General features: G+C 33.8%; 3 protein-coding genes across 5 annotated transcripts; 1 reads left to right on the forward strand and 2 right to left on the reverse strand.

Moving 5' to 3' along the window:
- Positions 1 to 2,193: 2,193 nt before the first annotated feature.
- Positions 2,194 to 5,609, reverse strand: LOC104880050 (PWWP domain-containing protein 5). 2 transcript variants are annotated; one of them, XM_010655212.3, is made up of 3 exons: positions 5,431 to 5,609; positions 2,569 to 5,281; positions 2,194 to 2,462 (listed from the first exon to the last, which is right to left on the reverse strand). In XM_010655212.3, exon 2 carries the CDS (start codon positions 5,270 to 5,272, stop codon positions 2,606 to 2,608), a length of 2,667 nt encoding a protein of 888 aa, XP_010653514.1. In that variant the 5' UTR covers positions 5,273 to 5,281; positions 5,431 to 5,609; the 3' UTR covers positions 2,194 to 2,462; positions 2,569 to 2,605. The 2 variants fall into 2 exon arrangements, with proteins under 2 accessions (XP_010653514.1, XP_010653513.1); XM_010655211.3 differs by having other exon boundaries at positions 2,194 to 5,281.
- An 8,913-nt stretch (positions 5,610 to 14,522) lies between these two features.
- Positions 14,523 to 18,157, reverse strand: LOC100253357 (uncharacterized). The gene is made up of 2 exons (XM_002278868.5): positions 17,586 to 18,157; positions 14,523 to 14,792 (listed from the first exon to the last, which is right to left on the reverse strand). Exons 1-2 carry the CDS (start codon positions 18,155 to 18,157, stop codon positions 14,786 to 14,788), a joined length of 579 nt encoding a protein of 192 aa, XP_002278904.1. The 3' UTR covers positions 14,523 to 14,785.
- A 261-nt stretch (positions 18,158 to 18,418) lies between these two features.
- On the forward strand, positions 18,419 to 22,018 carry LOC100243108 (small ribosomal subunit protein uS8). Of its 2 annotated transcripts, none has more exons than XM_002279054.5 (4): positions 18,419 to 18,577; positions 21,149 to 21,299; positions 21,443 to 21,603; positions 21,741 to 22,018. In XM_002279054.5, exons 2-4 carry the CDS (start codon positions 21,167 to 21,169, stop codon positions 21,837 to 21,839), a joined length of 393 nt encoding a protein of 130 aa, XP_002279090.1. In that variant the 5' UTR covers positions 18,419 to 18,577; positions 21,149 to 21,166; the 3' UTR covers positions 21,840 to 22,018. The 2 variants fall into 2 exon arrangements, with proteins under 2 accessions (XP_002279090.1, XP_010653512.1); XM_010655210.2 differs by having other exon boundaries at positions 18,467 to 18,577; positions 21,152 to 21,299.
- Positions 22,019 to 23,535: the final 1,517 nt, after the last annotated feature.

Here is a 23,535-nt window from a genome sequence, read left to right on the forward strand (position 1 = left end):
TCATTCTTGTTGGGAATGAAATTATTACAATTTTGATTCTTTTTGTTGTAGTGATCCTGGTATTGTGAGGTAGCAATATTTGTAGCAATTACATCATTTTCTACTACTAAATTTTGAAAGCACAACCTTTGCTCATGAGTAAGGAGAATACCGTGTATAGAGTGAAGAGAAATATCATCTTCATGAGCTGTAAGCAAGGCTACTATGGAGTTGTAGTCAGCTCCAAGACCTCCAAGAAGTTGTAGAATTTGATCTCTTCCTGTTACAAGTTCCCCAATAGCTGCCAAATTATATCAACAAGATTCTTTGCTTTGAGCATATATTCTATCAGAGAGAGAACCTTTTCTTCTTGTTTGAAATTCTAATCTTAGTAGTAGCATAATCCAAGCCCTTATATAAGGTTGAAAAAATCTTCTCTAATGCAGACCAAGCAGCATGAGAAGTTTAATAACCAATGATTGGTGATTCTCTGAATCTCTGGTTTGTGCTTTTTAAGAAGTAAAAACTTCTAAAATATCTTATTAGAACTTAGAACTGACCCCTTAGTGTTCACAAAGTTGGCAGGACATGTTCTGAAATGTTGAAATGTAAAGAACTGCTTCCCATTTTCATAATGCCTAATAGAAATTGAAATAAGTTTATAAAATTATTGTTATGAACTTATGAAAATTCCATATGTTATCATAAGCACCCCCATTTTTTTTATTCTTACTCACACATGAAACCCATGCTAACATTGCAGAATGCTGTGGCAATCTCAAGGGAAACTCCCCATATCAAAATATCAATAAACCAAAGTTACTGGCCTCGTTTTACCAAATCCTCATCTCCAGAACTAAATGAGTTGGCAGATCAAGACTAGTGATCTTAGCAACTGAAATGCGTGCTCCTGATTCTACTATCTAGTAAACATGTTGATGCTTCCAATCAAACATAACGCCTAATATCAAATTATTTAAAAAATCTTAAAATCGCGTCGAGTAAACACGGTTTTTGACCTACCACACAAATAAAAAAAGGCCACGTAGCACGGCCACGTGGCAATCCTGAATAACAAAACACAATTTTAAAATATTTTTTGTTTTAAATCAAACTTTGTTAGAAGACATTCTTTCCTTCTCTTTCCTTCTTGGGGCTCTAAGGATAGGTTTAGTATGGAAAAATAGGAATGAAAGTATGATAGGGGTTGAAATAAATCATAATACCATATAAAAGAGAGAATTAAAATTTTGGGAGACTAAGATTTGGTTTTCATAACAATGAATTTTTTAATTCATATTCCTATTCTAGAAAACAACCCAAACACATTAAGGAATAATAAATGAAATCAATTTCTCATTCTCTATTCTATTCTAGTATTCCAAACATGACCTAAAAAGAGGGCAATGAATTCTAAGTCCTTGACTGCAAAACATGTCTGATCGGGTGAAATATCCTCTGCAACATTCAACCCTGCCCTTCTAATTGCTCTAGTGGTTATACAAGGAACTAGAAATGCAGTACACTCCAGAAACGTCATCCCAAAAATAAACAAGTGCAAAGAGTGTGTGATGCCTCATGCGCAAAGAAAGAAATAATTAAAAATGGTTGGTTCCAATGGGTGAAAACTACAGATCACGGAAGAGAAGTACTGAAATGAAAATCAAATATGAGGATTTTTTTTCTTTTTTTTGGGACCCCATATGAATCTTACACAAGGGTAAATGAAAAAAAGGAAGATTGCCTTGGAAAGGCACAAATTCTAGAGCCTATGCAAAGCTAAATGCTAGGATGGCTGCTTTAGCATCAGATTCACAATAATTAACCAGGACAAGTTAAAACAAGTCACACTGCAAATCTTAGATCAGAAAGTTCTGGTTTAGCTGCTTGATACTCCCCATTGGGAAGTTGGATTGGTTCTTTGCGAAACACAACGTGACTAAGGAGGCTTAGCTGCATTTTCCGTTAAGGCCTCACGCTAAGTGGTAAAGTGTTGGAGAGGGTTTGTGGGAGGTTTTAGGTTTAAGTCCTGATGGGGATAAAAATTTACTTATAGAAAAAAAAAAATAGTCGCACTAACTCAACAGTAGTCTATAAATACTTCACAAAAATCAACAGAAAAGATAGTTTGATACCAACCATTATGACCACAAGACGAAGCTTAAATAGGAGAACCAGATGATCTTAACAGTCTAATTACCAATGTCAGCATATGCAAGACGGGCAAAATATATAAGCATAGAGATGGCGATATCTAAACATCCTATCACAGAAAACCAACGAAGCAAAGGAGGTCCAAGCTTCTGATAGTTCTGTAAAGCAGAGAGATTAAAACACAAATGAACCTGACTTACTGATAACAATAAACCTTTTCTAAAGGCCAAGAGAAGTGAAAATATACCTCATTAGAAGAAATACTGTTTAGCCGATTTAATATAGTTTTCCTAATTCAATAACTAAGTCAGCTGCTTGACCCAACCTATCTGCATGTGAACTGTATTAAGTTAGACACCTAATGTAATCTTCCAAAGGTGGCAATAGAGACTGGAGGTAGTTTCACATAAGAGGTGTGTGAACTTCATGCCTAACCTTTGGAGTCTTCATCGAGTTCACCAAAATTATGCTGTCATGTTGCATTGCCTTCCATGGCTGTTGCATCTTTTCTTCTTCGTTTAGTGGAAGAAGACGAAGCTTTATGCAGTCTAGCAGGCAAGTACTTGAGGCGGTAACTAATAAGTGAAGGTCCAAAAATGCTGAATTTCCCAGAACTGCTGAAAGCAGTTTCTGCATCAGAACTTCTCTTGAAGACCACTTTTGCCCTAATGCTCTTCTTTAGCACTTCAGTCTCCGATTCATTCAGAGGTCCATAGCGGCTAAATATCCTGTTGAGGTTGGTTTCTGAAGGAACAGAATTCAGGTCTGCGAAATTCAGAATCAGAGCTGTCGGAGATAGTTCTTCCATGCCACTCTCACTCATGTGGTCCACTGGCTTCTCTGCTTCCTTTTCAGGGTTTTGACCAGCAGTTTGATGTCTAGACTCCGAAACCGCTTCTGGTTCAACATTGACAACTGCCATTTCACCTTGGGTCTCACGCACAGATTCTCCTGTTTCATTCAGATTCACAATTGTTTCTTCTTCAGGGAAGCTTTGAATCATCCTGTCAGTCCAGTAAGAGTCTTTCACATACTTAGACCCAGATGCTTCAACAGCTTCCAGTGTAGATTTCTCAGACTTGCTACTGGATACTTCTTTTAGAGACTGCTTGTCCTTCAGTGATCTAGGGTGGTCCAGACAGACAAAATTCCTGAACTCCGATAAGAAACAAATGGAAGAAGTCAAGAATTTGTATCCTTCCATGGGATGTATGGAAGCCAACCGGATCTGTGACAGCATCTCTTCGGGAGAAAAGCATTCTATTGGAATGACTTTTCTTTTTTGGGATTTCCCAGACGAAGCAGGTTTTTCATGCTTGAGCATTGGGGTTGACCCATTCAGTTGGTTTGCAACTCTACAAATGCTGTCTCCAACTCCAAGAGTTTTCTGAGAGTGTGGAGCAGCAAACCTTCCCCTATCAGTCACTGCTGAGTCATCCAGTAGAGTACCGATCTCCTTCAGTTTCTTATCAGAAGACGACTTCTCAATATTTTTCAAATACGAGCAATTCCCAGCCATCAAGTCCATCAAGCTTCTCTGTTTTTTACTAGGGTGCATACTGTCTCCAGATAAGACCTTATGCTCATGGGAAGAACTATTTTGACCTTTTGACTTCCTTTTTCGAGGGAGCACTTGCTCATGATCCTTGAAATCTTCAATCACATCCTCTATTGCTTCACCAAAATGCCTTTTTGCCTCCAAAAGAGGAAGATTTTCATCATCTTCCAACAACCCACCAAGCATTTCAAATTCAGGCAGCTGAGAAAATCCCTTCCAATGATGGAAAGCTGACAATTGGGCTTGTGATATCACAAATTCCAACCTATCAACTTCATCACATGAGCTTTGTGCTAATATTTTCATGTAATTTAGAAGTTCTGCTGGTTCAAAAGAAGATGCATTCAAGTATCTGTCCCCTCCATCTCTTCTACTTGATTTTTTTTGGATCCCAGCATTAACAATAGTCTGTGTTTTGATTTTTCTGCGCACTTCCTCAGACACACAAGAACACGTTAGTCCAAACACCACCCGTCTAGCAACCTCATCCAAAGCACAGTCCACAGCATGATGAAAAGCTTCCAAATTGCTTTGCTTCTCCATTTGTGAGAAATGTGCTCGAAATGGCTTCAGCTGTGTCACCTCATTCCAAGCAAATGTTTGATCCCCAAAATAAGCAATCAAAAAACTATCCTTTTTAAAATACTTCATTGCCTTCTCTGATGAATCTAATGGATCAAATATCTGCCCTGGCCACCAGGGATGGCTCCTTACTTTCCCCCATACGAGATCAGAGACTTCAAATTCCAGATCTGAGGCTGCGCATTTTACATTTTGTTGCTGCAGGTTTTTTGCCTTTTCAACATTTTTCACCTGTTCTTTAATTACTAAATCATGGTTTCCATTTAACTCCACCTGATTAATACAGCAATCAACATTCTCCTTTCCTTTGTTACTGATCGAAGCTCTGGACTTCTGGTTCTCATCTGCATCTATATAAGGATTCAAATCTACAACAAGATTGACTGTATTAGACTCATTTACAGTGGACAATCCCACTTCAGAAACCTGAACACCAAAAATCTTATTTATACTTGTCTCAGCGACTTGGAAAACTTCCTCTTCTTTCTCATTCTCTAGACGCTTATCCATCATCTTATCTGCAAGAACTTCAACATCTATTAAATTCTCTTCACCAGCAACACCCAAAGTATTGACTTCATTGCTGCCTCTCCCAACCTCATTCTCCAATTCATTGCTTTCAGAAAACAATGATTTCCCACATAAAGCACTGGTATTTACAACACCACCCTTTGAACCCAAAACCAACCATTCCAAATCATCAATCACCGGCATCTTTCCACGGCCCTCTTCCACCTCACTCCGTTCATTCGCAGATCCCATTACCCTATCCAACCCCTCCTTCACCAAACCATCAACCACCCTCCCCGAGTCCTCCCCTTCCCCGATATCCCCAACCCTGTCCGTCATCCCTCCGATCACCCCGCCCTGATCATTCGAAACCCCCGATACACCGACCCTAATCAAAAGGTCGGAAACGTCGCCTCCATCCACGTCGCTGCTCTGGTCACCGGAAACGGCGTCGGAATTCAAGTCGATAACGCCGGAATTCCCAGGCATTAAGAAACCCTAATTACACAATAAACACAACAGCTATACTATTTCAAGAACTAATAATGGCGAAATCCGTACGAAACATTACCACGTTATATATATAGAGAAAGAAAAAAACAGGCAACATGTATAGAAAAAGAAAAAAAAAAAAAAGGAAACCGTGCCTGGCTTCAATGCGCGAAATCTTCAACACAAGCTTCGCCGGCGAATTATGAAATATTTGGCGCTGTTCCAGAGAGAGCGTAAGGAAGGAGAGAAAGCGAGATGAAGAGAGATATGAAAGTTTGGGGTGGTGTAAGAGGAGAGAGGGTTTTATATAGGAGGAGTATAATGTAACGGGTGTTGATTCGAGAAGGCAAAAACCAATGGCGTGAGGAAACACGTGGACAGCACCACCTTCATCTCCAGGGATCCCTCGATAACCTGCGGTAAGCCTCACGTTTAGTCTTCATGACTTGCTCTATCCTTCTTCCGCGTGTACATTTTCCAACATTTTCAACCATCCGCCAACCATAGGCGAGGGTGCACTGTAATAAGACAATGTGGCCGCAACATCAAATATAAAATCCGGAAAGGCGTCTACTTGGTGGTTTGCTCTATAAATGATAATTCTTATGAATTTTCTTCCTTTAGCGATAGAAAGTATATACACGTACTTTTATCATATTTACTATGCCCATTAATGATTAAGAAATTTGCATATTTTTAAATTATTTAATTTTTATATTAAATATTTAATTAAATTTAAAATTTATAAAGTAATATATAAAAATAATTTATTTAATTTAAATTTACTTTTTATTTTTCTTTAACTTTTCATTTCTAATTTATTTCCCTTACATTTCCCTTAAAATTTTTAAGAACTAAACATTGGTTATATGTTCTTTTTTATAATATATTGAATTAAAATAAATGTCAAATGTGTATAGATTTATATGGAAATAAAACCTATGATAAAATTTGGGAAATAAAACACTAAGAGTGTGTTTTGCAATAAATTTAAAAAATATTTTTAATATTTTTAATACTTGAAATATAAAAAATTTTAATTATCAAAAAAATATATAAATATTTTCTAAAATCATTTTTATGCACTCTAATACAAGTTTACATGTCTGGTTTTTTTTTTTAAAAAAAAATTAAAAGCAAAATAATATTCCAAATAAAGGAAAAGAAAAAAAAATTAAGGAAAAATTATAATTTTTTTAATTGTTTTCTGGTTTGGTGAAAATTTTGAGAAAAATAAATTAAACTTGTACATCATATTAGGTTCATAACAAGAATTGATGGAAAAAAGAAAAATAAATTTTTAGTTTGTTTCTGAAAATAGTTAAAGAAAAAGAAAATTAAATTTTTAGTAAGAAAATTTTAAAGGAATAAGACGAAGAGATAAAATAGAAGAAAAAAAAAGTTATTAATTTGACTGTACATGATAAAATAAGGAAGAAAAATCAAATTGTTGAATAATGTAAAGGAAAATTAAATTTTTAGTTTGAACATTTTAAAAGAAGAAAATAAAGAGATAAAATAGAGGGAAAAAAAGTTCTTAATTTGACTGTACATGATAAAAATAAGGGAAGAAAAAAATAAATTATTGAATAATATATATTCCATATAATCATGTGATTTAACTTTTTTTTTTTAAAAAAAACAAAAATTTATTTGTACAAATTTATAGCATGAGTTGGCTAGTGACTTAACTAGTTTCCTTTTATATATAAATATATTTTTTAAAAATTATTTATTAGGTATATGAAAATAAAATTAACTAATTGTAAAAAAAAAATTACAAATCAAAATTGGTTCAAATTGTAGAAAGAGTGTAAATAATTTATTTTATTCTATTAGTCTTATATTTTTTGGAAGAATTCTATTGAGAATTATTTTTTATTTTATTTTATTTTATTAGTCTTATATTTTTGGAAAGAGTCCTATTAGGATTTGCTAGTAGAGTCTCATTCCTTTTATAAGTATAATTCTTTTCTACTTTGAGTCATATTTTAATTACAAATAGAGTCCATTGGAACTGTATTAGTGGCTTATAAAAGCAGGTCACCCCTCACTCTTTAAATCTAAATACAAAATTTTCAGATAATATTTTCATATATCTATCTGGAGGAATTTTTTCAAAACCCAAGTTGTACACATTTCGCTTACAGAGTGCACCCAAGGCGAGATCTGACTATTGAATCCTAGAAGTAGACCACTTGTACCCAGTGCACTGAGTTCGTCTTCGAGGAAGGTGGATCTATTTCAAGAATAGTGTTTGTCACGCCTTAGCCGATAAGTTTTTCTTCTTATTAATTTTGTTCTTTGTTTGTGTCTTTTGGGCTAGTCATTTGTTTCCGGACCCTTAAATCCAACAATATTGAAATATATCCAAATGGAAGCTTCTCTAGTTCACACTTGTCCTGACACCTTTAAAATCGATCCCTTCAATAGGACATTCTTTAAGAGATTGCAGGAAAAGGTTTTCTCTGCAGTTGATGTAGTGAACTTGAAACACATTTTGACTAACCCAAAACCAGAAGATGGATCTCATCTATTACCAACATGAGAAATTGGAAATAAACAAGTTGAACATGTCATCTTGAGTACCATTTCTAATGAACTTTTTTATATTTATTATCAATTTAAAGTTGCAAAAGAAATTTGGGATGCAATGAATAAAAAATATATTTTGGAAGATGCAGAAACTTAGAAATATGTCATAGGGAATTTTAGAAATTTCCAAAAGATTGAGGATAAAGATGTATCATCTCAAATCCATCACTACCACTTGTTGATTAATGACTTAGCTATTGAAGACATTAAATTACTCGAACCTTTTGTGGCTGGTTATTTAGTAGACACATTTCTAAAGTCTTGGAAAGATTACAAAAATAATATGAAACATAAAAGGAAACAGATGTCCCTAGAGGATGTCATAATCCATATTAGGATTGAGGAACAAAACCGAAATAGGGACAATGTTGAGAAAACTAATGAATTGTCTTCTAAGGCTAATATAGTAGAAGAAAAACCTAAACCCAAAAACAATAGGTCCGAGAAACAAAACTCTAAGACCAAGCCCAATGCATCAAATAAGGTCCAAAACTCAACTATTAAAAAACAAGGTAATTGCTTTATCTGTGGCAAGTCTGGACACCATGCAACTCAATGTCGCCACAGGAAAAGAACTGAGAAGTCCAATTTAAAGGCAAATCTGGTAGAGGCAGAGGCAGAGGCAGAGGTGATCACAGCAATGATCTTCTCTGAGATGAGAATGGTCACCAATATGAATGATTGAGTGGTAGACTCTGGGGCTACCAGGCACATCTGTGGGAATAGAAGTGCATTTACTTCCTATACCATAATAAGGGAATGAGAGGAATAAATATTCATGGGTGATTCTAAATCTACTCCAGTGATTGGCAAAAGGAAAGTTCCCCTCAAGCTAACCTCCGAAAAAGTACTTGCCCTCAATGATGTTCTTCATATGCCAAATATGCACTGAAACTTGGTGTCAGTATCTCTACTTGGAAAAACAAGAGTGATGATCTTGTTTGATCCTGATAAAATAGTTTTAACCAAGAATGATGCATTTGTGGGAAAAGGCTATTGTAATCAAGGTTTATTTATGTTGAATGTTTATGATATTGTCAATAATAATGCATCTTTTTCTTCTGCTTACATAGTTGATTCTTGTGATATTTGACATGATAGACTAGGACATGTGAACTTTTCATATATGAAGAAAATGGTTGAATTGAGTTTAATCCCTAAACTGTCCCTAGAAAACCATGGAAAATGTGAATCTTGTGTAGAATCTAAAACCACAAAGAAATCTTGCAAATCTGTTGAAAGAGAATCAGATCTACTAAGTTTAATACACAGTGACTTATGAGACTTAAAAAATACAATGACTAGAGGTAGTAAACGATTCTACATAACTTTCATAGATGATTACTCAAGGTATACAAGGGTATATCTTTTCGAGAAACAAAGATGAAGTAAGAGATGCTTTCATCAAGTACAAAAATGAAGTGGAAAATTAACTAAGAAAATTAAAAGGTTTAGAATTGATAGGGGAGGAGAGTATGAGTCCAACCCCTTTAATTCTTTTTGTGAAGATCATAGGATCATTCACGAAACCACTCCTCCATATTCCCTTGAGTCTAATGGAGCAATAGAAAGGAAAAAATAAGGCCTTAAAAGAAATTATGAATGCAATATTGGTAAGTTCAGGAGCACGCTTGAATTTGTGGGAGGAAGATATCCTATTTGTATGTCATATTCAAAATAGAATACCTTACAAGAAAATTGGTAAGACTCCTTATGAGTTGTGGAAGGGTTATGCACCTGATATAGCATACCTGAAAGTGTGGGGGTGTTTAGCTAAAGTTCTTTTCCCTAAACCTAAAAAACGAAAACTAGGTCCTAAAACCTTTGATGCAATGTTCATTGGTTATGCTGAGAATAGTGCGACATATAGGTTTCTTGTTACTAAGTCAAAAAACAGTCTTGTAGATGTCAATACTATAATAGAAATAAAGAATACAGGTTTCTTTGAAAACATCTTTCATATTAAACTAAATGGTGAACAACAAGTTCAGAAACAAGTAGAAACAAGTCTATTGAACCTTCTAAATTTGAACCTAGAAGGAGTAAAAGAGATAGAAAAGAAACAAACCTTGGAGATGGTTTCTACACCTTCCTAATAGATAAGGACCTTAGATCTTACAAAGAAACTATAACTTTTCCTGGTGCACCATTTTGGAAGGAGACCATTAACAGTGAAATCGAATCAATCATGTATAACCATACATGAGAGTTAGTAGATTTACCTTATGGTGCAAAGACTATTGGTTGTAAGTGGATCTTTAAAAGAGAGTTAAAATAAGATGGGTTCATAGAGAAGTATAAAGCTTGTTTAGTTGCTAAAGCCTTTAAATAAAGGAATGATGTAGATTACTTTGACACATTTTCCCCTATGACTAGAATAGTGTCAATTAGAGTATTGATCGCTCTATCTTCCATTCATAATTTGGTGATACACCAAATGGATGTCAAGACTGCATTCTTGAATAGGGATTTGGAAGAGGAAATTTGTATGGATCAACCTGAAAGTTGTGTAGTTCCAGAGAAAGAAAAAAAGGTGTGTAAGTTGGTTAAATCACTAGATGGGTTAAAATAAGCTTCCAAACAGTGACACAACAAGTTTGATCATGTGTTAGTAACTAATGGATATTCCATTAATGATGCTAACAAGTGTATCTACAGCAAGTATGAGGATAACACATGTGTAGTCATCTGCCTTTATATTGATGGCATGCTAATCTTTGGAACTAGCCTAAAGGTCGTATGTGAGACCAAGAAATTCTTAGGTTCTAAGTTTGATATGAAAGACCTAGGAAAGATAGATGTGAATTTAGGAATTGAAATAACTAGAACACCTAATGGGCTTAAACTTTCTCAAGAGCACTATGTTGAAAAGATCCTAAGGAAGTTTGAACACTTTGATTGTAAACCAGTGTTAACTCTTTATGATCACAGTTCATAGTTAAAGAAAAATAGAGAACATAGTGTTGCCTAAATAGAGTATGCTCAGATCATAGGGAGCCTAATGTACTTAATGAACTGTACCATACCTGACATTGCTTATACAGTAGGTAGATTGAGTCAATACACCCAAAGTCCTAATCAGGACCATTAAATTGTTGTTCGTAGAGTCCTTAAGTATTTGAGAGGCACCATTAACTATGGTTTGTGCTTTAATGGATTTCCAAGTGTCCTTGAAGGATTTAGTGATGCAAATTGGATTTCAGATTCAGATGAAATAAAATCCACTAGTGGATATGTTTTCATCCTTGATGGAAGTGCAGTTTCTTGGAAGTCTGCCAAGCAAACTTGCATTACTCGGTCTACTATGGAGGCTAGGTTTATTGCCTTATAAAAGGCAAGTTATGAGGCTAAGTGGCTTAAAAACCTTTTAGCAAATATCCCTTTATGGACGAGACCAGCCCCGTCTATGTCTATGTGTTGTGATAGCCAAGCTGCAATTGGTAAGGTTAAGAGTAAAATATTTAATGGGAAGAATAGACATATACGCCTAAAGCACAATATTGTGTGACAGTTGCTTGAAATAGGGGTTATATCCCTAGAATTTGTGAGATCAAAGTTGAATTTCGTCGATCCTTTTATCAAACCACTAAATAAAAAACTAGTGGAAGAAGCATTGAGGGAGATGAGGCTTATGCCTATTACAGAAGTCAAGAGTGGTGGTAACCCAACTTATTAGAATGGAAATTCCATGAAGTAAGTTCATATGGGTAATAACAAATCACTTGTTAACTTGAGGTGTTCTATCAACTCTAATTGTATGAGAGTCTATCCCTATGGTGTAGATAGAGTGTATTCTGCATTAATTAAGGTTGAATGTTTACTCTTAATGAATATCATATTCCTTATGGATGGTATGTTTAAATGTAGAACATACTTGATGAATTCACCTATATGAGAGTGGAGGTCGGGTTGCTTCCTATGAGAACTTAGGCAGGTTTTCTAGAGCTCTCATGAATATCCAGGCAAGACGCGTGACCTATTTGTGTTAACCCGTTTGTACAGCTCGTAGTGTAGTTGAGAAAACCAATGTGGATAAAAGTCCCTTGAGTTACATCAAGAAACACTAGTTCATAGAAATTTATTTTCACCATGTTTTGTGATTCAATACTTATTTGTCCTAAGACTGGTTCATAGCCTTTGGGCACCAAATGCATTGGTTTCTTTTTATTATATTAGTCTTATATTTTTGGGAAGAGTCCTATTGGGATTATGCTAGTGAAGTCTCATTCCTTTTATAAGTAGAATCTCCTTCTACTTTGAGTCATATTTTAATTACAAATAAAGTTCCATTGAGACTGTGTTAGTGGCCTATAAAAACAGGTCACCCCTCACTCTCTAAATATGAATACCAATTTTTCAAATAATATTTTATAAAGGATTTTTTTCAAAACCCGAGTTGTACACATCTCGCTTATAGAGTGCACCCAAGACGAGATCTAACTATTGAATCTTGAGGTAGACCACTGGTATACTAATGCACTGAGTTCGTCTTCGAGGAAGGTGAATCTATTTCAAGGACAGTGTTTGTCACGTCTCAGCCGATAAGTTCTTCTTCTTATTAATTATGTTATTTGTTTGTATCTTTTGAGTTAGTCATTTATTTCTATACCCTTAAATCCAACACAAAATACACCATTCATAGTTGAATAATAAATATGTATAGGTAATGAAAGATTGAATTATGTACATATTTTAAAAAGTGAGACTTGCCATTGTTTTCTAATTAACTTTAAATGAAATATAGTTAACTACTATAATTTGTAAGATGTTATTAGTCAATTTTAACAAAAAAAAATTAATTATATTTTTATTAAGTTGTTAATATCGTATTTTATAATATCTACTAAAATAGTATCACATTTTTAAATAATAAAAAATATAATTTATCATTTTATTATAATATTGGTATTCATATTTTATCAAAAACTATTTTTTAATTTTTAATAAGACTTGTATAGAATTGAATAGTTTACCCAATGTGTTATTTTTAGAGAATAATAAGAAAACATTTTATTTTTTTAATTTTAAAGTATTTTTTAAAAGCAAGTTTTAAAAATATGGCCATATATACCTATAATTTATCAAGACTTGCACTATGTTCGTATACACGCATATATAGAATTATCCATAAAAAAAAAAAAAAAATTCAGAATTTTTTTAAAAAAAAAGCATTTTAAAAAGAATTATCCATAAAAAATTTTTAAAAAAAATCTAATTCAATTAGAATTTTAATGAAAAAAAAGGGATTTTCAAATTTCATACTTACCAATATTTCATTTTCTTCATACTTCTCAATATTTCATTTTCTTCTACTTGCGCATATCTATAAATTCAATCCCTTCTTTTACTATTAGTTGATCTCAATTCTTTATCTATAAATTTGATCCCTTCTCTCACTATAAGCTAATCTTAGAGTGCATTTAATAGTAATTTTAGAAAATATTTCTAGGTTTTTTATGCTTAAAAAATTTTAAGTACTAAAGAAACACTTTTTTTTTCTTAAAAATGTGTAAAAAAAAAATTACAAAAATGAAAGAAAAAATAAAATAAAATAAATAAATTATTTTTATATATTTCTTCAAATTTATTTCACTTATTTTCTTTCTATAAAAATCAAATAATTTTAAAATATATAAACTTTTATTTGATTTTAATTATATTTATTTTTCTTTTATACTTTTCATGATGAAATAAAAAAAAAATATTTTGGGAAATCATTTAAAAGTAATTATGATGGCTCATTAATGGCAAAAGCCAAAAACGAAATACAAATGAAAACCAGCAGCTACTTCCAAAGATGTTGACTTTTAGTAGAAAATCACAAGAATACTTAGCACTACAAGTAATAATTGTCATAGTTTTACTTTCTTTTAATAATATAAAGGATAATTATTATTTAGTCTTTTCTAAAGTAGTTAGTGATTATGACTCATAGTAAATTAGACAATTAATTTTTAATACAATAATGTAGTACTTAATATGAATATTAAAACTAAGGTGGTACTTGTTTTTTGAAAAAAACCAAAATATTTGGTTTTTTCTATTCAATTAAAAATAACATGTTGACATCGTTCAACATAACTAAAGTAAACTTATTAATAACTTTTCGCTTTAGTTATATTGAATGATGTCAACATGTTACTTTTAGCTAAATAGAAAAAACAAAATATTTTGATTTTTTCTATTAAGACAAAAAACAAACACCACGTAAGTCTTAACATGCAATCATGAGTCATTAATTGTGATTAAGGAAAGAAAATAAAACAATGCTTTTAAATTAATTACCTACTAATAATCAATCCTTAATGGGATGAATTTTAATAGGTAGGGAAAAGGACAATTTCATAAGAACCTATGCAAAAGTAGAAATTAAAAAGTCTACTATTTTAATTCTAATAATTTACATGGACTTGAATGATTATCATGTGAACTAACAAATTGAATGGTTTCACAAAATAAGTAACATATAGTAAAAATATGATACAAGATGATATGAAAGACTTTGGGCATCATATTTCATATGATAAGATAAGCTACCCTATGTGAACTGAAAAATGGAATGGTTTCATAAAATAAGTGACATATAATATAAGATGATATGGAAGACTTTGGCATCATATGATAAAATATGCAACCCCCATTGGACTGGCTCTAAAACAAATGCAAAATACTTATTTGTGTTGATAAATTGAACAAAACTAGTTAAAGAGAAATCTCATTTTACAAGAGATACCCATTTCTTCTTCTTCTTCTTGAAACTCAAATATAAAGAACTAGGAAGGAAGAGAACCACCCTAAAGACTCTTGGCTTCTCTGCCAATAGAAGATGTGAAAAGAGTAATCAGCATGGAAACCTGAGAGGAGTCCCCTCCATTTCCATGGACCTTTTTAGCAAACTCCAATTACACCTCTCCACTAAAATCTGCCAGTTCCAACATGGAAAAAGAAAAAACAAATGCTTAGAACAAGAAGAATTTGAAGGACAACAAAAACATATATGGCAGTTAGTGGATAAAGTTGTAAATAAACAAAGACATGGAGTCTATAATAGATTTTGTTGTACACGCCCTGTACCTTGGGACTGCTATTTCTGGCACTTGTTAATATAATATATATTATTCTGATTGGCTATCCAAAAATAAAAAATAAAAAATCAAACCAATAATGAACAGGAAAGGATAGCATGGCTTTATGAATACATGACCAGTCTACAGAATTCACCTTATAGCACCAGATTAACCCAAAATAAGAACACTGACAACTGGATCAATGGGAGAAAGACAGTAAGATGTTGATCTATAAATGCCACATGGGTTTTAACCGACACCAATGATGCACCATGTTACAAAATCTCATGAAAAAGAAAAGCAGCTCTTTCTGGGTGATGCCCATAATACTAGACATATATCCATCCTTAAAAGTGAAGTCCTTACTAGGAGTAGGGATGGGATCATTTCTTGACAACCCATGAAGAGCATAGTCCTCCTCAATATGGGCATGCCTAGAACTTGAATCCATCAAATCCTGAAATAATATAAAATGGAAATTCGCCTTAAGCAGGTCTAGAACTTGTGCACCAACATTTCCTAATCCCAGAAATTTAGTATTGGTAATTGAACCCAACTTATTGCTTGCCTCCTAGCAATATGGAAATGTAACTCATGATTCTAATTATTGCCAGTTTCCTCTCCTGAAGTTACCGCACATGAATTTGAACATGTGCTAGGGCTTCATGGGCATACACAGACTAACATGAACAGTAGGAAGCTATCAATTGTGAATTCTTGTAACTCAATGAACACTTGGGACATATTTCAGTATCTATAACTAGAAGGTTAGACAGTTAATCAGTTGATCCAAATTTTTTGGAGATCAAATCCATTATACAAGGGACTCAAAACTTGACTTAGGTGTTTCCCTGACTCTAACTAGGATAACGAGTTCCTTTTTAATGGCAAATAATCCTCTTTTTCTATTCTTTAATATCTGAATGGTTTACAAAGAAGAAAACTTGGCAATCTGTTATACAACCTATGAGTTCCAAAACACAAGGTCAATTCACTCAACCTCATATGAAGCAAAGTAGTCAGTTCTAACAAAAAGAAACCCCACACACCCCAACTCCAGAAAGTGAAAGCATCAAATGTTGAAGTTCACATATCACCACTAAATATACCTAGTGAAGCATTTCCCTTTTCCCCCCTTAAAGGCAACCATTTCCAATCTGGAACTGGACTTGGAACCTTTGCTAGGCTTCAGGGCCACCATTCCACATCTATCAAATATCACACTAAAAATGGTTTTAAAGATTCCTACAATCTCTTTGCAGCATATTTCTCTGTAGTTTTATATCAAATCCAATTGCACATAAGAATTTCTATCAACACTTCAAATGCAAGCTTAATCTGTCACCTATGCAACCTGACCAACACATGTTTTTTTTTTATAACCTGACCAACACATGTTAAGAAGGAAAACCACAGAAGCCCATCTATTTTACATTTATTGGACTTTATATATGTGATAAATTAACTATGATTAATTTACATTTGTTGGGAATTACTCACGTGAATATTAATTCACTTATAAAAAAACATGTGACTATTAATTCTATGTGCAAGCATTTCAATAATTGTATAACTAATAATCACTTATTATTTACAGTTAAATTGTCACTTAGGGCATATTATTAATGCAAAGGAAAAAATCCATGCATAATGTCATATTTAATATTATAAATATGCATGTAAACTCATATATCAAATTCAACTCAATCAATAATTCGGTTGGTTGCCCTGTCAAAAGCCATGGAGTAATGACCTGATAGATGAACTTTTCCATGAGTACCTACCAAGCACATCTCTCATGCTTAAATCACAAACCCACAAGAAGACTAAGAAAACATTTACCTCAAACCTCGAAATTATTACCATACTAATACCACAGATGTGCAGCCACCATGATCACACAAACTAGCTACCCACTACAAATGCCATAAGAACTGCAACTGCCCTAGACATTATTGATGGGGAATTGAATACCTCACATCCACCACCATCTCCAATATTTTTTTAGCTCCACCACCATCATCCCCAAGCTATGTTCATTCTCTCAAACCATGTCCAACAAGACCAACCACAAAATCACCTAGTAATAGAATCATTTAATCACCACAACCACTAGTTTTCCATTTTTTAACATTGTTTCATTACCCTGTGGCAGCTTAGTAGAGAAGTATGTTTGTTCTTTGGGCTTCTCATTCGCAGCAATGGAGTAAATAAATGGTTTCTCCTACTGCTTATAAGTACTTTCATAGAGCATAAGTACAAGCGCTTGTAAAAATGACACAAATAAACCACAAAAAAATCGATCAAATCTACCAGACTACCACACAGACATGACTAAATTTGTTGATTAGTCAAAACATCTTAGAAGAATAATATACCAGCATACAAACAGTATTACTAGAGTCAAAAACTGCAATACGCAGAACCTACAAGTTCAATCAACATCCACAAGAAAGCAAACAAAAACACGAAAAGGGAAAAAGGAAAAAAAAAGAAAAAAAAGAAGACATAAACCAACCAAGAAAAAGCCAATTTCGAACCACCCCACCCTGCAGACAACCTAAAGCACATTGTTAAATAACGATTTTCAGGAAAAAGGGGGGAGCACATGAATAAACATGACTACGGAAAGGGAGTTTCATATACACCTGGGAGAACCCGAATTCATATTCCGATGAATAATCCGACTGCTACCAGAATCCCCCGATTCAATCAATTCCCTCAGCCCCATATTCCCCACCTTCTCATCCTTCTCTTCGCCGCCCACTTTCGCGGCCGCTTTCACCGGAACTCTTTCGAAATAATTCCCATATATATACTCCGGTGTATACCCATTTTCTTCATCGAACAACATTATGTGTCCGTGCCACTCCCAAACCCGATAATCGGACCCTGTTTCTTCATGAAACCCGACACAAATGTGGTGTTCACCAATTGTAACAGCTTGACCCGAGTTGGGTTTAAGGGATTGGATATTGCCGGAGAGAATTATTCGTATGATCTCCTTCTCGAGCTTCGATTCCTCCTTTGCGAGTTGGGTTTTGGAATCGTCGTCGTTGTCATCGTCCGAGGAGAGATGGGAGGTGATGGCGGGATCGAAGAGAAGGTCTTCTAGGGATTGGGGGAGTAGTGGGTTTTGCGGGCGGATTTGAAGGCGACCCATGAGGGTTTGCATGAGAAGATTGTCGAAGTTGGCTGTGCCGTTGTTATACGAACTCATCTTCGGGGAGAGAGATACAGCGAGACCGAACGAGGGTATTGATGATGACTCGACCTCGATGGATGGAGGCCTTCAAGGGTTCTTCAAGGGTTTATGGGAAAATTTTGTTGTGACTCAGGTATAATTGATTTTCCAAGGAATATAGGGCAAATGAAGCCACGTGTCCGGAGATGATAGATAATGCGGGTCTCAGCCCACAATGGGGCTCAATCCAGCTTTGAAAGACATTCAAGGCCTTAGGGCCCAATTTTAAATGGAGCCCTACCCTAAGGCCTGATCCATTTACACCCAAAAGGGTGATTGCGTAAATTAAGCCTTCCATGTATAAAAAGGGTAAAGGTTTCCGTCTCATGAGTCTCCGAGGCCAAAGCCCTACGATTCATCTTCTTCCCAGCGGCGGCAGCCTCCACCAATCTCCAGGTTCGATCCCAACCCGTCTCCCTTCCAAGATCAAGGGATCTTCAACTGTGTTTTTTCCCTTTTTGGTTTCTTTGCTTTTGTTTTTAGAACATAAATTGCTTTGTTTTCCATATTCCATGTATTGTGGTGTATGTGACTTCAGTGGTATTCGTTGCTGGTGCAGATGGTAAAAGTATTGAAATTTGAAATATATGGATTTACAGGAACAAATGGAGTGAATTGGGAAAATTGATTTACCAAACATGAGAATTTGTTTTGGTTCTGAGTGTGTCTTTTATTATCAGTGTTTTTATCTGTAACTACGTGTGGTTTTCAATGACTTTTTAGCTGGGTTTTGGACATATTTGGTGCTTGCATTTGATACTATGAGATTTGGAGTCAATATTTAGACTACAAATTTTCAAATGGGATTTATTCCTTTTTTTTAAAATTTTTTTATTCTGCATAGCATTTGGACTACAATTGTTGAAATGGGTTCATTTTGAAATGTCACAATTTGTGGCGAGGTTAGTGGCCATGTTCTCTAAGTGATTTAGTCATGGATGATACAGCTTATATTGAGCTTCTTTGGCCAATTCGATTTCAGTGGATGACTGAGCTCCTTATAAACAAAATCTTAAGAAACAACTCATTGATTATTTTTACTTCAAAACAGATGTGGTTCAATTATAAAAGTGCCATTTTCACAAGCTGTTCAAAAAATTTGGTGTAGGAAAAACATTTCGCCCCGTCCCTTCAACCCAGAAAATCATTATAAAATATGAAATATTGAAAAAGGGGGCCTTAGATCAAATGAACTAAATTGGCCTCCACTTGAATATGTCCACTTACTGGTGGGTATTCTATGACTGAGCACAAGTTATGTTGCTGTTGGATATGTAGCCTTGAGATTTGAACTTCCTTTTTTTGAAATAGTACATTCCATTTTGAAATAGAGGAGCAAACTAACTTCATTTCCCAATTAAGATATATGCATGATAAGATAAATAATGACTTGAGGATGTTTTATTGGTTGTTTCTTGTTTATAATTTGTCCTTCTCTCTCGCTTACCTAAATATCAATAGAAGAGCAATCAATCTGAGCAGTTTGTAGAGGCACAAAAATCATGGAGATATTTGTACAGAATGAGCATGCAAAAGAAATTTCATCTTGTTATAATACCCCCGTTATAAAGCAGTCAGTGAATTGTGGCAGAAGCAAGAATTTGCCTGGTTCAAGTTTGGTGCTCAAAGTCAATAAGGTTTGTGTGTAGTAGTTAGAGCACCGATTTCAGGGGATTGAAACATTCATAGAAATGGTGGCTCTCATAGGAACTCAGACCTATAAGAGTGAGGAGTTTCAAGTTCCTCTAATTGCACTCTTACTATTTGATACTATAATTGGCATTATGCAATTAAAAAACTTGTTAACTTTTCATAAGCCTTGAGATGATCTTGAGATGTGTCAATTAGTTGCCTAATCCAGAAACAAACTTTTTTTTTTGGCTAGCAGGGTTACAAACTCTAGATATATCCATGAGAGATCCCTACTCTTAGAGCCTCTAGTTGCTTTGAAGGACATTATGTCCTTTTATTTTTGTGTTTTCTTTAGTGCATTCTATTTCTCATTAGAAGATTATTGAAGGGTGTGTTGGCTGTTTCATTGGGGATTGGAATACAGATGCCTGATTTTCTGGCAGTCACTCTATTCCAACTTAATGGTTATATCCTTCACTAAGGGATGTTCACACGTCTAACCTTGATAGCCTTCTTTCAGAAACTGTTAATTTTTTGTTAGTGGTTTTGAATATGCCCATGTTGAGCTCCGTGCTTTTATTTGTATAAATGAAAGTTCCAAGAATCAAACCCAATGTGTTCAATCAAAATTCCCTAAGCTTATTCCAAGGTCTTCTCTGTTTATATAGATCATCCTTTTAATTTGATGGTACTTGCAAATACCTAGCTAGATTGAAAAAGTTTGGATCTCATATTCATATTAGACTTGTCATGAGCTGCATGGATCATTTGTCGGGAAGAAGAGGAAGAAGGCTTGGAGAGCTGTTCCTTCATATTTATTTTGGACCATATGGAGGTAGAGAAATAGGAAAGCAATCGATAACACTGAAAAAGGAAACCAAACAATTTGTGTATAACTTTTTGGAGTGGGTTAGAGTGCATATCGGTGATCGTTCTTGGTTCATGATGGACTTTGTTGATTGGGTAAGCTCTAAATAAGGCATGTGAGGTGTTTGTCGTGTATCCTTCCACCTTGTTTTGGCCTTTTGGTGCCCTTGTATACACCTAAGCTTTTGTGTGCCCTTTTGTTAGGCATGTTAATATAATTGATCTTTGTATATGAAAAGAAAAGGAAGTGCAATGTTACAATATTCTTAAGTTCATCCAGGCAGGTTAAATTTTGGCATTTTCAATTTATTGAATGAGACACCTAAAAAGTTGTTTTCAGCATGCTGCATTTTAGTGTGTACAAGGTTCATCTGTGTTGGCTGATAGTTATATCTCCCTCCCTCCCTCCCTCTGAAATATGTCTTGAAGACATGGTTTTCAATTGAACTTCTTGCTTTACCTTTGCAGCAGCCTTTCTTTGCAAGGATGGTGAGAGTCAGTGTCTTGAATGATGCTCTAAAGAGCATGTATAATGCAGAGAAGCGGGGAAAGCGACAGGTTATGATCAGACCTTCCTCGAAAGTTATTGTCAAGTTTCTTCTGGTTATGCAGAAGCACGGTTAGTGCATGTAGCACCTATTTTATTTATTCTCTTCGATTTCTTTCGTTTCTACTGTTTTGATGTGTCGATTCAAGTATGAGTGAAAATTAATAATTTATATTGTTTGATGTGTCAACATCATCTCTGCCTTTGGCCTGCAGGATATATCGGTGAATTTGAGTATGTAGATGATCACAGATCAGGAAAAATTGTGGTTGAGCTGAATGGAAGGTTGAACAAGTGTGGTGTCATTAGTCCTCGTTTTGATGTTGGTGTCAAAGATATTGAGCCCTGGACTGCTAGATTGCTCCCCTCAAGACAGGTTGGCATCCAAAACCCACTATTTTTTTTATAAAAAAAAAAAAAATGATCTTAAAAATGAACTTGGCAAACTGCAAGGGGCCAATCATTATTCTTTGAGTATGATTTCTTGGGGTGACTAATGAGTGCTATTTGCAGTTTGGATATATTGTCTTGACAACTTCTGCTGGCATCATGGATCATGAAGAAGCTAGGAGAAAAAATGTTGGTGGCAAAGTTCTTGGTTTCTTTTACTAGTCACAGTTTTTCCTAATGACGGGTTTGGAATTTCTTAATCATGTTGAGGATTTTTTTTTTGGTGCATCATGGATCTTTTGTACTTGAATATTATTTCTCTGCTTTGGTATCCTATTTTATTTGGAGAGGTTGAAGCTTTTTAGCTACCATAATATGAAGTTATACTTTGTGATTCTCAATTCCTTCTTAAGCCATCACTTAAGTTTATAAGTACAGGTAACTAACTGATTGGGAGTAGACTCTTTTGATGATGAGTAATGGCCAGAAGTTTGTTTGCTGGGATTTTTAGAGTCTGTTTGGCAGTGTGCTTTTAAAAAGCACTTCTAATATAAAAAGAGTCTCTCTTTTTAGAAAACTTGACATTTGACAAAACATTTCTAAAGAAAACACTTGTATTGAAAGCATTTTGAATAAAAGCAAGCTTTATCCTGTTTTCTTTGCCTGATTTGGACAATTTTTGTGTTGTTGATATATTAGGCTTGAGGTTGAGTATGTTGTTGTCCTCTGCACATGAAAGATAATTTGATTTGATCAAGTAAATAGTATCTGTGCAGCTTTGGAAGCCAATCTACTTCATGGCAATTGTGATCTGAAAGTATATTATGAAACAAACTGTCCATCTTCGTGTGATGCTGACCGTTGATTTTGAAATTCTTGTCAATTAAAATCCCATATTTGATATATCTTTGGTTAGTTAAGTGCTGGATTGGACTAGTTCATGGAAGGCCATGGTTGCCTTTTTCTTTCCCATTTGTTTCACTGTCAAAGCTTGGCTATGGTGTCACTAATTTTTCATGCCCATCTGGATAACTTAAAAACTGAGACTAGAACATTAAGTATTTAATAAGAAATAGTTATGAGATTATTTATTCCATGTGTTTGAATTATGGTGTAGTTATTTCCTTTTAAAATCCAAAGAAATAGTTTATTATTAAAATAAAAATTAAATATATAAACCTTATAGGAGTTGTTTTTAGTTGTAAATTTTTTATTTTTCTAAGCTATTTTAATTTTAAAATTAGAATATAATAACAACTTTTATATGAGATATAAGGACGAAATAATTATTTTCAAAATTAGTCAAAAAAAAATTTTTTGAGTTATTAATTTATTGTTACTATTTTAAATTCTAAAATTTTTTATCTATAAATGCACATTAAGAAAGTAATGATTTTAAAAATTGGTTAAGAAAAGATTAAGTTGTCAAAAATTTTGTTTAATTTATTTTGAAAACAATTCTAAAAAATAATTTTTGAAAATTGTTTTTTGATTTTTGTAGAATAAAAATCTGTTTGAAAATTTAAAATATTTTTAACCTATTTTTAATATTTTTATATATATTTTAAAAATAATTTTTATATTGACAACTTTATTTGTAATAATTTGAAAAAACAAATAAAAACAACTAAAAAATATTATTTGAAAACATTTTATTTTCTATTCTCAATAACAAAAAATAGTTTTTAGTTGTTAAATGTGTTTTTTTTATGTTTTTTATTTTATAAAACAAAAAACTATTCTTGAAAACAATTTCCAGGCTAGTCTTTGGGGAAGGCTTCATTAGACTATTTTTCCTTTTTAAACAATAGAGATTCTCAGAAATAAAAGGGAAAAAACTAAATGAAGACTAAAACATTATGCTTAATCCATTTTTATTACAAGAATTATGAATAGAATAGTTCAGCAATACCAATCC

Source organism: Vitis vinifera, chromosome 8 (genome assembly GCF_030704535.1).
Source record: "Vitis vinifera cultivar Pinot Noir 40024 chromosome 8, ASM3070453v1".
Classification (NCBI taxonomy): domain Eukaryota; kingdom Viridiplantae; phylum Streptophyta; class Magnoliopsida; order Vitales; family Vitaceae; genus Vitis; species Vitis vinifera.

Coding starts and splice junctions, on each gene's coding strand:
- LOC100253357 (XM_002278868.5), bottom strand. CDS start 18,157: ATGAGTTCGTATAACAACGGCACAGCCAACTTCGACAATCTTCTCATG.
- LOC100243108 (XM_002279054.5), top strand. CDS start 21,167: ATGGTGAGAGTCAGTGTCTTGAATGATGCTCTAAAGAGCATGTATAAT. Junction 21,300..21,442: donor TCTGGTTATGCAGAAGCACG/GTTAGTGCATGT, acceptor TTTGGCCTGCAG/GATATATCGGTGAATTTGAG. Junction 21,604..21,740: donor GATTGCTCCCCTCAAGACAG/GTTGGCATCCAA, acceptor TGCTATTTGCAG/TTTGGATATATTGTCTTGAC.
- LOC104880050 (XM_010655212.3), bottom strand. CDS start 5,272: ATGCCTGGGAATTCCGGCGTTATCGACTTGAATTCCGACGCCGTTTCC.